This window comes from Daucus carota, chromosome 3, assembly GCF_001625215.2.
Source record: "Daucus carota subsp. sativus chromosome 3, DH1 v3.0, whole genome shotgun sequence".
NCBI lineage: Eukaryota > Viridiplantae > Streptophyta > Magnoliopsida > Apiales > Apiaceae > Daucus > Daucus carota.
The window spans coordinates 39,819,359-39,837,207 of record NC_030383.2 but is presented as its reverse complement, the minus strand read 5'-3'; the positions used below and the strand labels follow the sequence as shown (position 1 = coordinate 39,837,207).

Below are 17,849 nucleotides of genomic sequence, written 5' to 3'. Positions count from 1 at the left end.
ATCTCTCTTTTTTACAGTTATACCATGATTGATAAACATGTGCAATCAGGTTAATATCTTTTCTTTTTAGTTGTTTTAATGTTCCAATTTAGTCATTAGTAGCATATTGCATATTTGCAAGGTTAATGTTTTAACATGAGGTAATTTGCAAAATGCTCCAGGAAATTACAAGGTGGAAGCGCGGATAGTGTTGCAAGGTTAGTGTTTTCACTTTTGTAATATTATTCGGCCCACGATCTTCTACAAGTCACTATTTTTTATTATTTAATTGATACGAGTTGGTTATTATTAAATTTATTTACATACTAATAGTAAGGATAATTATGATCCAATAGTAAAGATCAAATCGGGGAAATCATGATGTAGATAAATGTGTAGTTGGCTGTTACATTGGCATTGTAATTTAGCTTGATTCAAAGTAGATGTGATTTTTGTGGTCTAAATACTTAGCCAAGATCTACTAGAAAAATTAAGACTTTGTTAAGATACAAAAAACTAAGAAATTTCCATGATAGAGTAGTTGGTTACATGGTGGGACATAGTTCCCATATAAGCCATTTAGATAAAGCTTGATCCTGAAATTGTCTGAAAATTCATCATCCCGATGCCCATTGAGGTTCATTGCCCTCTGTTTTGCAGCCGCAACTTCTACTTCACTAGCAGACAATTTATATGCAGCCCCAGCAATGGAACACTTAAAAAAAACTATCTGATTTAAAGTTCCATTCTTATCAGAGAGAATTGTATCAACCTGACCTAACTACTCATTCAAATTTGATGTTTGTGCTTGAGCAGGAATTGCTAATTCTTAGGCAAGTGCAAGTGATTGGAGCTGAAGAATGTTATCCAGTTCAATTACTATGTTCTGTTGGTAGTCTGAAGTCTCATGTTAGTAACATTATTATTAAGTTGATAATGTTCTATTTGTAGGACGAGTTGTTTAATTGCAGCAGGGTTTGTTGTTTGCAGTATTGCTGAAATTCCATGACATGTTTAACATTTTTATTAAAAGGATTTTGGTGTATTGGATAATGAGCAGGAACTGTTACAAACAGAATGAATTTGATTAATGACGGAGAATTAATCACCAAAGTGGAATGTCAAGTTTTGTTGGTGTACAAATTATTGTGTGCAACCGAGAAGGAAGAAGGCTCCAACTTTTCTTGCAAGACATGGAGTAGAAGTTTAAACTTTTATTTGCACCCAAGAATCCTTCTACTCGACATGGGAAACCTATAAAGTAGATTCATGATGGCAGTGTAAACCCAGATCTTTTGGTTGTTGGGGCCTGGGATGAAGTGAAGGCTCGACTTATTTTGGTGAAGATTTTCACAAATAGAATTAATTTGTATAACATATATTAAGAATTTGAAGATATGCTGTTCTTTTTAGTTGAATCAAAATAATGAAGGGATAACTTAAGTTGTCATTATTTTTATACTTGGACAAAGTAATTTGTGTTTCTAAAGTTTCTTTCTTCGAGATCATGAAAATTTAAAATTTTTAGTTTTTTCTAATTTTTTTTAAATTTATTTAAGTCTATAAACAAAATTTATAAGTAAAGTAATTCAATTCCTTTATAAAAGAAAACATGTAATTTCACTGATATTGGTGACTGTTAAACTTCAACTTCTTTTTCTTTTGTCACACGTTAATTTCACCTTCTTATTAAGTTAAAGATATGTGATTAATAAAGTGTTGGTAAATGTTTTAATTGAAATATAAGTTAATTAACACTCACTAATTAGTTTGTCTTAAAAATCTCTATTTAATATATTTATATGTGTACGTCTATTTCAGCGACATTACTATATAACTGTTATTATTTTTTAAAATATCTTATTTTTTAATTATTCAAATTCAAGTGCGATGCTTCACGATGAAGTAGCATAACTGGATTTGAATAATTAAAAAATTAATAATACTCTTAAATTTAATAATTATTTTGGTCAATATATATGAATACCTACAAACAAAATATATTTAATACATGTATATAAAATATTATATATTATTTTATTTAATATACTAAAATTATATTTTTCTTTAAATAGAATTATAAAACAACTATACCCTATGCGTAGCATGGGCAAATACTAGTATGATCAATGGTTCATATTCGATTCAAACTCATATACATATTATATTTTTAATTCATTACATTCATAAGTAAATAGTCATCATTTTATAAAATTTTAATATCTTATTTAAGTTGAATCTTCATAAAATATGATTTATTCAATGTGATAATACTTATTATCATATATATATATATAGGCTTTTGATCAAATACATTCTTTTTCTTAAATACAAACTGTGAACTAATCTCAGCCCTTGATTATTTGAATTTATTTTACAATCTCAGCCGTTAGATCTAGAAAATAAAAAATAACAAAAAGTCAAAGATTTAGTCTAATTAATCTCATAATTGAATTCAGTTTCTCTCACTTCCATGCTTATTGTCTCTCTGCTCTTTCTCTCTCTACAATTTTCACTGCGGCGAGTGCGTTTACTGTGGCGAGTGTTTCTGTGCTATCTCTACAGCAACTTAGGTGATCAATTCGGTTCTGTGTTGTCGGTCTTAGTGTGTGAATTTGGACGTTGAAGATGATTATAACTGATTTGACTAAAATCGCTGATAATCAAGGTAATTTTTTATTGATTTCAGCTTTGTATATGCTTGTAGGTGAATTTGTATGTAATTTGTAGTATTACTTGTGTATATGATTCTATTTTGATGAGGTTGAGTATGAATATTAAGCTGATTAGCAGTTTATGTCGTACGAGTTAGTTTTCTGAATATTTTTGCTGAAAATTGAGTAGTTGTAGTGATAGGTATGATGTTTGGGGAGATAGTAGAGTTATATAAACAATAAATCACAGTTTTGCTCAGGTATGATCACTGAAAACAGATCAGTTGCCTTCACGCATGTTGTTTGTAGGATAGTAGAGTTATCTAATAATAAATCACAGTTTTTTAAGTTGATGATCACCTAAACATACCAGTTGCAGTGATGAATATAATGTTTGAGAGATATTATAGTCATAAAATGAATAAATCATAGTTTTTTAAAAGCTGATCATTGAAACAGAGAATGTCGAGTGATGAATTTGTGTTTTTGCAGCTATGTAATTTAGATTTTATAATAAACTGATTATATAAAGAGAAGAATTAATGTGTATTTTTTGTGAACATGTGTTTTACAGGATCTGTTTGTGGTGATTCGTCTCGGATCAGTAGCTCTGTTACAGATGATGTGAGCGTAGATAATAGCTCAAATGAGAGTGAAGGTGTTGCATGCTCTAGAATATCTCCTGGTGGTAATAGCTATTATGTACCTGTTGTTGATGCTGTTTTTATTCCTTATGCTGATCAGAGATTTGAAAGCCTAGATAAATGTTTTAAGTTTTATAAGGAGTATGGTAGATATAGTGGTTTTGATGTTCGAAAAGGATGTGATAAGAAGGATGAACATGGCACTACTATTTTGAAGCATTTTGTATGTAGTAGAGAAGGGTTTAATGAGTTGTTTCGGGGTAAAGTTGTGAAAGGGCGAAGGACTGTTTCTCGGAGGTGTGGGTGCAAAGCAAGAATAGTTGTGAAGTTAGTGCAGTTGAATAGTTATGCTGTGTTTAATTTTGTGGAGGAACATAATCATCCTTTAGTTGAAGAAAGTTGTAGGCAGTTTTTGAAAGTAAATAGGGAGATGACTATGGGTTTGAGAAGTATTGTTTTTGATGCGGCAAAAGTGAATATTGGTTGCAGCAAGAGTTTTAGCTTGGCAAAGGAAATGTACGGTGGTTATTCAAATGTAGGTGCTACCTTGCGTGACTTTAGAAATTTTAATCGAGATTTAAAAGAATATGTAGGGGAGAAAGATGGGCAGATGATCATAGACAAGTTTAAGGTGATGCAGGAGACTTCATCGTCGTTTTATTATGCTTATGATGTTGATTCTGCCGGCCATTTGACAAAGCTTTTTTGGGCTGATCCTGTTGGTCGTAAAAATTTTGAAATATTTGGTGATGCGGTATCATTTGATGCGACGTTTGATACTAATAAGTAAGGATATGTTTGTTTTTGTGTTTGTATTTTTTGTATATGGTTGGTTCTTGGCTTTAACAGAAATCAGTGAATCACTAATTTTGAAAGTTGTTTTTTATGCTTCAGATATAATATGGTTTTCGCGCCATTCACTGGTGTGGACAAACACGACAGATGTGTTACATTTGCAGCGTGTCTTTTATCACATGAAAGTGTTAGTGATTATAGTTGGGCTTTTGAACAATTGGTGAAGGCGATGGGAAGAAATCCGGTGATTATTATTACTGACCAATGCCCTGCCGTGAAGGTAGCAGTTCCTGCAGTGTTTTCTGACGCTAATGGTTTGGTGCCTACAAAGCATAGACTATGTATGTGGCACATTATGAACAAATTTCCAATAAAGGTGTAGTATTCAAAATTTATTTGTTTTTGTAGTTTATATGTAGATAATATTTAATAGTTGTAATGTTCAACTCTGTTTAATTGTGTTTTGCAGCTTGGTAATCGTTTGTGCAAGGAGACAGGTTTTATGGAAAAATTGAAGAAGTTTATTTGGTCTTCGATTTTAGAGATTGATGAATTTGAGAAAGGTTGGGAGGAAGTTATAAAGGAGTTCAAATTAGAGGGGAACAAGTGGTTGCAGGATATATACGAAATTAGGAGTTCCTGGATTCCAGCATACTTCAGGAATGATCCAATGTTTGGTTTGTTGAGAACCACGTCAAGGTCAGAGAGTGAGAATTTCTTTTTCTCACAGTTTCACAGGCAAGGCGACAGTTTATGTGAATTTTGGATTCGATATCAGAGTGCGATGGACAGGCAGAGGAATGAAAGAAAGAGGTTGGATAATGAATCAAATTCTAGCGTTCCTACATCAGTGTCTACATGGTTCATTGAAGATGATGCTGCAAAACTGTTCACACGCTCAATTTTCTATAAGGTTCAGGAGGAGATCATTGCGTCTTGTTTAGATATGCAGATCAAACGTATGAGTGATGAGGTTGATGGAGTTACTAATTTTGAGATTAGGGATGTTAAAGTGCAAGATAAACTGTTTAAGGTAATAATTTAAGTCTTTTCTTTAATGTTTTAGTGATCTTTTTTATATATGTTCTTTTTATGTAGTAGAAAGTAGGTCTAAATGACATCCCCCCCTAGATGTCACCACCCACCCCTTAGTTGTCATCACCCCCCAGATAATAGTTTAGTTAATTTTATTGATATGGTAAAAAACTATCAGTGATTTAGAGCTCCTGTAATAATAGATTTTTCTTTTAGGGATAGTGGTTTTTGATTAACTGACTTAATGATAGTAGGCCTAAATGACATCCCCCCCCCTAGATGTCACCACCCACCCCTTAGTTGTCATCCCCCCCCCCCAGATTATAGTTTGCTGAATTTTAGTGATATGGTAGAGCTATCAATGATTTAGAGTTCATGTAATATAATGGATTTTTCCTGTGAGGATAGTGTTTTTTGATTAATTGAATGAGGCCTAAATGACATCCCACCCCCCCTAGATGTCACCACCCACCCCTTAGTTGTCATCAGCCCACCCGTTGGTATTAGTTTGCTTAATTTTAGTAATTTTAGTCATTTTTGATTAAATGAATTAATTTTATCTTATGTTTTTTGCAGGTTTCCGTGAGTAGAAATCATGTAGTTTGCTCTTGCAAGAAATTTGTTATGTGTGGTATTGTGTGTAGGCACTCATTTTGTGGGTTGAAACACATCGGAGTTACTAAGTTTCCTAGGAGTCTTGTTTTGAATCGCTGGATGAAAATCGCTGAATCTGGGACTTCATTAAGTTCTGTTTCTAATGACTATTTCAAGATGGAGCATGTATCCATGAAGTTGACAGATATTTGGTATGATTTTCGCCAAGTGGTAGACAAAGCTGGTGTGCAAACAGATAGGCTTGATTATGTTCACAAGGTTATAAAATAGTTGAATACTGATCTTGACAGTCAAGGGGTGGTTGTTGATTTTACAAAGAGGGATCACATGGCTGCTATGGTTGGGGAAGAGCCTGAAGGAGATTTGACCGTTCTTGCACCGAATGTTTGTAAGAACAAGGGGAATTTTTTTAAGAGACTGATTAGCGAAAGGGAGAAAGCTGTGATCAAATCAAAGAAAAGAATACGAAAATGCAAGGAATGTAGCGCAGTTACTCATGATTTGAGAACTTGTCCAAATAGGAAGAAAGGCGATTCATGATTAATTTTTTATATCTGTTTAGTTTGAAGAACAATGTAAATTGAAATACAATTTTAAATAGTTGATATGGAACTACAATTTTTTCATTAAACAGTTTTGTGATGAGTTTTTTTTTAGTTGGTAAATTTTTCTGCTATTTTTTTGTAATTCGATGAAAAATTTGAAAGTGATGATGCAAGTATATTAGTGATTTTTATCTTGCTATTTTAGTAATACATGAGTTATATAGTAGTGATTTTGTTGTCTTATTTTAGTGATGCATACATGATATAATAGTGATTTAAGGGTTATTTTTTTGGCTTTTGTATAAAACAGTGCATCTCTAGTGATAAGCTGGAAGTCCATTAAACTTTACAAACACTATCATTGTAAATGTGTTGATATAAGCAATATTTGAAATAGAGCACTGAAATAGTTGAATAACATCCAGAAAAAGATTCATTACTCATAAATTGATCCATTCACCAGAAATATTACATAATTGTCATAGTTATAAAGTCATTGATTCACCACAACCAACACATAATTGTCAAAATGATTTAGAAAGACAGATACTGAAAGATGATGACAAGAATAAGTTTCTTGCAAAAAACATAATCTTGCGATATAAGTTCTGAATTGATTTGGAGACTACTAATCAACTCTAGTTCTTTTTTGCTGCCTCTTCAAAAGTGGATGACAAATTCTTTGCAAATCTAACCATCTTCTTTTCTTTGGGACCTGTGTCAGTGCGCCTTGATGTTGGTGATGAGTTCAGTATATTCACAAGCTTTTTCTGTGCAACTTTGTTGAACAAATCAGTTGCTTCTTTGAGGATCGAAGTTCTTTTCTCATTGAGGGGGAAAGACAATATAGCACTGTTGTACTTGACCCTGAGCTTTGTGATCTGGCTTTCTTGGAGACTCTAAACAAAATAAATTTAGATGGTATTTAGTAGATGAATCAAGAGATTTAATATATCACTCAACAATTTGTAGTAAACCTGACTAAAAGGGTGAGTGTGCTTACTTCATTTTTAAATCCAGTTTCCCAGTTTTTTGGATCACCCTTATAGGTCTCCATGTGCCGCATCAAAAAAATTCCACAATCTCTATGATTCTCCTTTGTCTGCCAGGGCATCTTCATCAAGGTGGGTTTCATGTTATGCAGCTTCTTGGTCAAAGTTGACAACCCTTTTGCTTGCAAGTATTTTATGAAGTTGGTATGCTGTAAAATTTATAGGTTATACAGTATGAGAAGAATATGATTAATCTGTGATTAACAGGAGCCATCTTTAGTGATTTAAATTGAAGGTTTTAATAGTTCTTACCAACATATCTGGTACCTCTCCATAGCAAATCTCCTCATGCTCATCCCTCTTTATATTGTCGATGATTTCATATGTTGTTTTTTTCAGGTGATAAGTGATCAAGTAGAAATGATCATACTTATGAATTGGGAAGAAAACCTGGAAAGAGCATAAAATAAATACATTTAACATATTATTGTGGATGGTTATTTATGAAGGTACTGTATTTTTATACCATTTCCAAATCATCTATTTTGTTGCGTCCTGCTTTGGTGAGAATGTCATCCATGTTTTTTGAAAAAACTGAAGAACGTTGGTGAATAGTCTTCTTCTCATCCAAGCTAGGAAACTGCAGTGAAAACATGGTAAGTTAGAATACAGATTTTATCGTCTCCTTTTATGAAGAAGCAAAGACAGATATTTTAGAAATATTTAATTTATTTTTACCAAACTCCCAATAGTGCAGAAGAGGCGCAATGGTGATTCGTCTGCTTTGTAATTCTCCTTGTTGTTTAAAATGATGGCCCACATATCAATGACAGAGTAGGATACGGATTTTTCAGTTTCAATGTCTGCATATACGCTCTTATGCGCTCAAAACCATTATACAAGAATAATGGCTCCCTGTAAAAACCGTAAAATGATAAGAATTTATTTTTTCATAAACAAGTGTCATGGTAAAAGTAAATTTACTTACAGCGGGTCTTTGTTCTGAATCAAGAACCTCCACAGTCCTAAATCTTCATTTGTGCATTTGGCTGTGATATCGATTCCTCTTTGAATGTAGGGTGATTTTGCATATCGACCCATCTTGATGTTTCTGGTACTCTTCAATCTTTTTGGTAGTTCAGGAGTTTGGTCTTGAGAATTTGGTGTCCCCTCGATTTCTTGTTGGTTGATATCTTCACAGACTTGTTGAATGATATCATTCTCTATCCCAAGTGAAAATGATGGAACATATGAATATTCCTTGTGAAGTTTCTGAGACAAATGATCATTGGTAAGTTGCATGGTCTGGACGTATTGTACAAGATCTATGTCAGCAGTGGCATGTATTGTGAGGTCAAAATCCTCATCAATGTCATGGGTTGGGGTATTTGGTGTAGATTGATATTCAGTCTCTCTTTATGGAGATTGCAGACAAACATCTTCTGTAACTTTGTACCCAAACACATCTTGAATCACTTTTTGAATGGTTTGCAGGGTGTAGCTTTCGGGATTCTTTTGTAACTCTATTTTGAGGTCTGTGTCGAAAAGCAATTTCTCTTCAATCAAGTTCTGTGCTCTTAATCTCAGTGATTCAGAAGGGTCCTGAAAGTAATAGGAAAGTTAACAAGGTGATTAAAGTGCACATTACATAGAAATTGTAATAATGACTTTTAGAAATATAGATGGGTGATATAGTATCTAGTGATTTTTATAGTCACTATTTGTGAAATATAGATTCAAATTATAGTGATTGTATATATAATGATTAATAGTCATTATTGAAGTAATGTAATACCTCATTTTCAGTAGCATTATGTGGGTTGTCAGTGTCCATTATATCTACTGGAGGGACCTCTGCGGCAGCATCATTGTTGTTTTCATCGCCTTGGTTGATGTTCCAATCCCAGTCATTGTCTGTTGTTGGTTGTTGGTAATGATTCCAGTCATCCCAGTCGGTCTATGTTAAACATATGAATATTTAGTGTTGATATTAAAAATAGATGTGTGATATTACTGATAAGAAAATAGATGTAATACTAGTGATATAAGAGTAGTATATGTAATACCTTGTTTGGGGAATTATTATTAACAGGTTGGCTGTCCTGTGAAAGAACTTCTCTTAATGGTCGCAAAACACAGCCAATTCCAAAAACACCATCGATAACCTCAATTCTTTGCCTCTCCTTGAGCTTCTGTTCTGTCCATCCTTTGTAGGAAGGGAAATGTCTTTCAACTAGCTTTATTCCTTTGTGCCTCACTCGATCAACATAAAATAACTAGATAAAATAAAGTATTATTAGTTGTTTAAGGAAGGAATATAGTAGACAATATATAAGATAAAAAAAAGTGACTTACAGTTAGAAATATCAGTGATCCGGTGAAGAATGTTGATGACGTGCGGTTCCAACTCTCTGTACCAGCAACAAGGCGATTTATGAGATACTCAGCCCAGTTGTAGTAACAGCAGTTGTCGAGATCATCATCAAATCTGAGAAGCTGCTTTTCAAAATAAGAATTGGTTGGTGTTTCAATTAGAATGTTGGACATCACAATGAGGAAATTCAATTTGAAGTTCTCTGTGACCTCTGGTCGTTTGAAGTTCTCCGTGTCCTTTTTTCCATTCATGATTTCAACAATCATTGAAACTGTGATGTTGTTCGTGCTAAACTGAGCTAGCCAATTGTCAATTCTTTCTTTGTGTTTTTCGTGTGAACCCAACAAGATGGTTTGTCCCTCGTGTGGCAGTCCAAGAACATCGAAAACATCTTCTTCAACAATGTTGACATCCTTATTCTTCAGTTTCAGAGTGAGACTGTTGTGTTCAAAGATTTGAAAGACATTATATGCTAGCTTTGAAGGGATCATCACCAGATCAAAATCAAGGAGGGCTTCAAATCCAGCGTCTTTGACCCATTCCTTCTGTTCTTCTGACAATGAATCAATCATTTGACTTAACAGCCTTGTGAATTCCTTAATTTTATCTCAGATTTTGTTTTGTTTATATGTTGGGCACCTTGAACTTCCTGTGAGGAAGTATAATAGTTGAATTAGGGATATTTTCTATGATTAATCTAAAGTGCACAAGTTGTTTAACAAAAACAATAAATCTTTAGTGATTTGTTACCTCAATCGGATACCCCTTCCTGATTTGGAATTTTAAAATTGGCTTCTTCTTGTTCAGTGGGTCATCTGCATCTTGATTATCCTCCTGTTTGATTAGAAAGAAAGAGATAAGCAAATCACTAATTTATTCAATATGCATCACTGAAAGCTAGGAAAAAGAATCACTAATATACTTCACTATTATTCTTACATTCTGGTTTGCCTTTCTCTTCCATTTTGTGAATTTTGGTTTAATTGGTTGGTCCTCTTCTTCTACAATCATGTCTTCTGCATTTTGAGAATCTGAGTTGGACTCATTGTCTTGTTGATATAGATCTTTCAAACAAAAATCTTCATCATCAAGTTCCTGTTAATTGTACCAAACAAAGTAAACATTAGTAATCATCTTTTAAAGATTTATGTAACTATAAAAATATATATCAATTTTACAACATCAGTAGTAGGATTTTCTGGAGGTCTTTTTGCAGATGTCTTGATTCTAGTTTTTGATTTCATAATAATTGTAGGAGCACTTTGTTGAAAATCATCATCACTGTTTGCCATTATAGTGTCTTGATCAGGTGCTGGTTGGAGTCTTGGACTTCTCCGAGGTGTTGATGTGCAACCTGCAAAAAGAGAGTATGGTTTATAGAGGTACAGAGTGAGTTTAAGCAGGGGTATACAGAGAGGTATATACACAATGATGTCAAATGCAGTTGACAACCGTCTCAGTTTATCTATGGGCAATCACTAAGACAACCAACAGCTAAAAACTACAATCTGTTTGTAAATATCAATAAAATACCGTTCTCAAAATCATAATGTTACATCTATAACAACATTGTACAAACTACAGTCTCCAAATTACTTTTTGCAGTAAAACGACAACAACTACAGCCAAGCACGAACACAGCAACAGAGCAATAACAAACAATACTCTCAGTTTGTCTGTTAAAACTACTTTTTGTAATACTGCAGCATCTATTTATAACTAAACTACTTCACAGTACTTTTTGCAATCACCAACACAGTAACAGAGCAAAACCCTAAGTAAAACAATGGAGTCAAATCACTAGTTTTGTAATACTGCAGCATCTATTTATAACTAAACTACTTCACAGTACTTTTTGCAATCACCAACACAGTAACAGAGCAAAACCCTAAGTAAAACAATGGAGTCAAATCACTAGTTTTCTAGGTTTATACCGGCAACATAGTTCAAGTTCAAGAAAATCGGTATAAGAAAAATAGAAAAACAGTATAACACAATCCAGATAGTAACATTATTTTATGCAAAAATCAGTGTAAATTAGTATAACAAAATCAAATCAGTATAACACAATCAAGATAGTAACATTATTTTATGCAAAAATCAGTGTAAATCAGTATAACAATATTAGTATACGAAAATCAGTCTAAACTAGTATAACACAATCATTAAATCATAATTTATGCAAAAATAGTAACATTATAAGAAAAATCCAGAAAAAAATCTAAAACCCTAAGTTTACATACCTTTTCCAGTTTTATCCATAATTTTTGCTTGAATAGTCAAAAACTCTGTAATTAGTGGATCCTTTGACATGTGGAGCTGCAAATCAGCAACAATAACAAAATATTATAAAAAAACCCTAGAAATCACAAAATCAGTAACATGCAAAAGTTAATAGACATTTATTCTAAATATTATAGTTGATTTTAAGTAATAGCGAAGATTAACATACCTTTTTTCGAGTTCGAAGTGATTTTTTGCACTGTAGAAGATGAGCAGCTTCAGATCACCAGTTTCTTCACTTCGATTTCTTGTAATTACTTTAGTATCGACGTATTTGAAGCGTTTTTTAGCACTGTTTCAAGCACAAATTATAGATTTGTGCTAGACTGAGTGTTGGTATCAGGTGATTTTAGTGGGAGAGAAGATGGTAGAATGCGTGTGTAATTAGTGCCGCTGTAACTGAATTGATTGTAACTGTATGTATTGTCGGTAAGAATTTAAATTTTTAGTGGATGGGCAGTTGATAATTTGTTTGGGCCGATCACAAAACTAGTGGACTTGGGCCTGTGGTTCGCAGTTTGTATTTAAGCAGGTATGTACTCGAGCACCACTCTATATATATATATATAGGGATAGAATCAAATAAAAACTTTTTTAAGTTACAAACTTACAAACTTTTTTTTATTCTCCCATGGTGTTAATCCTTAGTTATATAAAGTATCCATGTTGAAAATTTGTCAAAAAACATCACAATTTTAAAAAAAAACGCATAAATAAATCGCGTTTTCAACACATTTATAACTGGGGTTCAACATCGGGTGTTGAACACTAATTATCATTGTGTTGAATATATCTAAAAAGATGTTTAAACTATACCTCTGGGGTTTGGGTAGGGTCTAGAAACATAAATATTAGTTAAATAACATGTTTACCTTAGTTCTTACATTTAAAAATTGGTTTATGTACTTCTCCACCACTATTTTAATCAATGTTCAACAAAATATGTTAAAAAAATGTTGAACTCAAGTTATATATGTGTTGAACAAAAAAAGTTTGTAAGTTTGTACCAGAACCCTCCCCTATATATATAATAATAATTATATATACCTACGTGTAATTGTAAGTTTTAATTTAAACTTGTTATATATTATGTTTATTTAGACTAAACGATAATTATTGGAATAATTAAAATAATAGTGATATTTAATGTTAGTGGATCATATTCGGCTCATATTTAATGGATCAGAAACTACCCGGTTACGGATGATTTCATTGACGTTGCCATTTGTATTACACGGAGTCAATACTTTTAAGAGTTGCGAGTGAGAAAAATTAGGGTTTTCTCTCTGCCTCCCCTGTTTTGAGAGTCGACTTCCGTATCTAGCCACCACTTCTCCATCTTCTCAATTTTCATCCCTTCATCGATTAATCATTTTCGCTCTCACATCCTCTGTTCTGTATTTCAGTTTTCAATAAACCAAGATCTGTAAGATCTTGTTGAGTACCTTGTTATCAAGGCCGTGCCCATATTTTTGGGATGTTAGTATGTCATGTTTTGTGTTTTGTGTGTGTGTTTTCGTATCATTGTCGGAGGTTTCTCTAAAAAGTATTCATAGGATATCTTGGGTGATCTGTAAGACTCGCATCGATTCTGGGATGACGGTGGATATCGCAAAAGCTCACCTTTCACACCAAAAAATTGTTCATATTTTGGGAGTTCTTGTTGCTCCAATATCAGTTGATACAACTGATAGTTCTGAACGATGAGTTACAGATGATGCTTATGTGAAGGTCAATTGTGATGCTACTAGTTTCATAGGTGATGTAAGTTGGATTGCTCGATATTACTTTGTATTACTTAAAGAATTTAAATATTCTATGTGTTAAGCGATCTGAAAACAAAACGGTAGCTCGTTCTTTGTTTCACAATCAGATTGTAGTTGACAGTTTGGGGGTTTGTCCCGGCTGGATGGGTTCCGATGAGTGATTTCTGTTAATAAAATCATTTGTTTTTCAAAAAAAAAAGAAACTACCCGGTTAAAAAATAGAAAATACGATACTATATCATATTCAGTTCAGATCTGGATTTCAAATACTCGAGATCGGTTTATATCCAAATAAAATGATCTCGGACCCAAATTTGGAAAACCTAAAAATAATATGATCCGATACTTGAGTAAAGGCCCTATTTATTAGCCCGGTTCTTAAAAAATCCAAATCGGTTCTAAGCGTCGGATGGATTTAAGCGGTAAATCGAATGTTTTAGCCGAATTTTAAGCGTAAACGGGTTAATAATATATAATTAAATATTTAGTTATAGTATTAATATATTTAAAAATAAAATCATGTCGTGGTAAGAATTTAATTTTTTAATATTTTAATAAATATATATATATATATATATATATATATATATATATATATATATATCTGTGTGTGTGTGTGTGTGTGTGTATTTAATTTTTAACATAATTATAGTTATATTATCAAAAATATATTTTACAATTAAAAATTAGTAGTCAATATCATTTTGACCGCTGCTTAATGACTGCTTAATCCGCTTAATAATCTGTTTAATTTTTAAAAACGCTTAATCGCCCGCTTAGTATAAAATCTAAGCGTTTTAGGTCTTGATTCTGTCTAGACGGCCGCTTAATGCGCTTTTTAGAACATTTTTTATTAGAGGATCTATGATGGGGTTTGACTCTATCGAACTCGTAAGACATTGGGTAACATTTGCCGAACTTGTAACATATATTGTTTCGATTGTACTGACTACATTGATTAATTATATTATAAATATACCATGTTATTATTATTTCAAGTTGTTATATATAGAATGTATTATTTTAATATAGTAACTGATGACGTGATATTTGCTACAAATCTGTAGTGGTTTGACAAATATAGTTATCCATAGAGGATTGGTTAAAATTATAGACAAGAGGGGAGTATGGTTGGAGTGTGATATTTTCACGAAATATCTAATATTTTTATTTTTGGTATACTAACTCAGTTTTTAACTAAAGATTTTTCATGGTTGGAGTTGCTCTCAAGATTTCTATTACTTGGTGAACTACATAATTTTCTATCCACCGAATTGATATGAATGATTTTTACCGAACCCAATTTTTCTGATTTGATTACTGGTTTTTCTTTTTGGAAACCAATTGAATTTGCTATATATTTGGTTTTAAGTAACGAACAAAAACCCAACCCAAATATCCGAAAATCGATTCAATGAACCAAGCTAAAACCAGACCAAACCTGATATTATAAATTTATAACCAAACTAAAACCCCACTAAACCTGATATTCCCTGTCCATACAGACTCATCAAATAAATCTGAATCATGGTCCACAAGTTGCCAATCACTAAGCAGCTTATCCAATTAACGATTCGAAGTTATTTGCTCTTGGAGGTTAAACAAAGGGTTAAATTATGGCGAAGGCCTAAGTCCTCCTCAATGTCTGTGAAGACAGTTGATTCAAAGAATCATCAACTATACATGGAATGAGCCATTGTTGTTTCTGTCAATTCTGCCAACAACTTGAATGTGTTCGATAACAAATATTGTTTTGTGTACCTCACAAGTGTTTCACTCTTCTCAATTTCAAAATATGTTTGCACTCACTCATGCGCACATATTTATCATTTTACTATCTCACTAGTCCTCAGAATTTTATTAAGTGTTTAACTCTCAGTACTTGGCTCACAATATTTCTCTCAGCACTCAAAATATGGCCTTCTGTACCTGCATGAGAAAATCACTATAGCCCTTTCAAGAGAGGTCATTGGCGTTGCAATGGGGTTTCATAAATCCCCGATCCTAAACTGACTCATCAATAAATTGACTCATAATGAGAGAGTTGTCAATCTATTATAAATAAAAAAATCCGTTCTGATTGGATATTAGAGCTGTTCTATTTAGAGGAGACGAGAATCCTTTTGGCAACTGAGATCCTCGTTTCCTCCCTACACATGTAAAGGCATCAACCATCTTATCTACCGTAAAATAGTAAATAAAGAAGTTGCTTCTGGAACAAAACCATTAACCTCACTGTGCACTCTCTTGCATACTGATGATGTGTTTGACTCAAAACAAGATACTCTGACTCACGAGCGAATATCAATAGGCTGATATTGTTGATGGAATGATTTCAAAGACCGATAAAAAGCAATAACAAAATTCCCCCTTCGAGTCCATGACTACATTTTCATCATTCTTGTTTGTAAAGAAGCCAATGGAGTCAAGCTTGTGTTGCTTCGGGTTCGTCGTAATAATTGGTTCAGTTGTATGTAGTACCAAAATATAATGATTGAGAAGCCAGGTATTTTTTTGTTACAAAAGAACATGAAAGGAGTTGCAACCAGAGAGCATTCAGGAAAACCAATTATGTTAGTCAAGAGGCTAGTCAAGCCAGTTTCGATTTTTCTACCAATTATGATGACGTGTTTGATCCCAAAGCGGTGAGTTGGTATCCGATTACGCCGTGTGAAGATCAATTCTTCATCAAGTTACCATGTTATGACTTCGTGTGGAGTGGGAATGACAATGATCGTATACGATCTATTGTTAGTCGGATCATGCTTAACAATCCCGGTCGCGCCATTCCTCCAAATAAGATTGTCGAGTTTCAAGAAGCTTTTAGTCTTTTCGACAAGGTGCGATCTTTCCAATACATAAAACTTCATTATTATGGTTATGTGATTATTTATGGATTCACAGTATATATTATTATATGTGGCTCATAATTTTCATGATTAAGTATAATGGTGTGGTGTGCTTGAATCTATTAGTGTATGTGTTTGTATCCTATTTTGTCATTTCTTGATCTATTTTGTCTGATTCGGAGGAGATTGGGTATATGTAATCATTTTTATATCACATGATTAGTTACATTTTTGAGTTTTGGATTCGCATTTTCGATTTTTAGTTTTCGTTAGTGTACATGATGAATGTTTGCGTTTTTCCGGTTCTTGCACGGTGACGGTGAAGGTGGTGTAATGGCGCTTAATTAGCGCGTGCTTTGATATTAGATTATTCTGATTGACTTATTTTGTTGCATGATTTTAGTTTAGATTTGAAAATTTGGAATTTATTTGATTTTAATAGTAGTAAATGTAGGTCTTAATTTTAGTTTTTGTGAATGGCTAGTTGACTCTTTTAATTTATTTGGTTTTAAAATTTGAATTTTCTCTTCATACTTTAATTTGAACTTTTATGTAGTAATTAGAAGATTAATTAAAAGATTCAAATTTTGAATCTTATAAATGAATGCATTTAAATCTATTTGTACCATTTATGGGTTATTTGAATTTTGAATCTTGTTGAATGCATTTAAATCTATATACCATTTTGGTGGCCGAGTGTGACGATGGCGACGGTAGTTCCAGGATCAGCATGCGATCCGGTTTCAAAAAGGAAGGCGCTTCATTGTGCCTTAATGAAGGCGTTAATTGTGCCTCTTAATTGAGGGCGTAATTTGTGCTCCATAATTGATGGAGTTAATTGTGCCTTATTTGAGGTGTTAATTGGCCTTAATTGATGACGTTAATTGTGTCTTAATTAAGGGCGTTAATATTTTATTAATTGTACCTTAATTAAGAGCTTAATTGTCTCAATTATGAGTTATCATAATTGTGGGAATTTTGTGATCAGCTCATGCAATATACACGTGATTTTAATATTAATTAATTATTGGATATATTATCTTTTATTTTTATAATATATATAATGTGTTATATATGTCGACTTATATTATTCTTGTTTTCTATCTTTTATTCTCAGGATTCTTGGAAGAAGACGGGTTTTTCTTTTCGGACATTAAAGTTTTATTGTCTAAATTTCCCCGGTCATCTTGCATGTCCGACGGTTAGATAATAAGCTTTCTTGAATGAAAGAATTATCACGGTGAACTGCTGATTCATATTGTTGAGATTCATTCTCATTTTCAAAAAAAAAAAAAAAAAAAAAAAGACCGATAAAAAG

At 32.8% G+C, this 17,849-nt stretch overlaps 1 protein-coding gene across 1 annotated transcript; it reads left to right on the top strand.

Annotated features, from left to right (window-relative positions):
* Positions 1 to 3,194: 3,194 nt before the first annotated feature.
* Positions 3,195 to 6,262, top strand: LOC108212458 (protein FAR1-RELATED SEQUENCE 5-like). The gene is made up of 5 exons (XM_064090049.1): positions 3,195 to 4,063; positions 4,172 to 4,391; positions 4,542 to 5,105; positions 5,684 to 5,913; positions 6,013 to 6,262. Exons 1-5 carry the CDS (start codon positions 3,195 to 3,197, stop codon positions 6,260 to 6,262), a joined length of 2,133 nt encoding a protein of 710 aa, XP_063946119.1.
* Positions 6,263 to 17,849: the final 11,587 nt, after the last annotated feature.

Excerpts from the sequence above, each read along its gene's own strand:
- LOC108212458 (XM_064090049.1), top strand. The coding sequence starts at position 3,195 with ATGTGTTTTACAGGATCTGTTTGTGGTGATTCGTCTCGGATCAGTAGC. Across the intron at positions 4,064-4,171 it reads GCGACGTTTGATACTAATAA|ATATAATATGGTTTTCGCGC; the intron begins GTAAGGATATGT and ends TTTATGCTTCAG. Across the intron at positions 5,106-5,683 it reads TGCAAGATAAACTGTTTAAG|GTTTCCGTGAGTAGAAATCA; the intron begins GTAATAATTTAA and ends TGTTTTTTGCAG.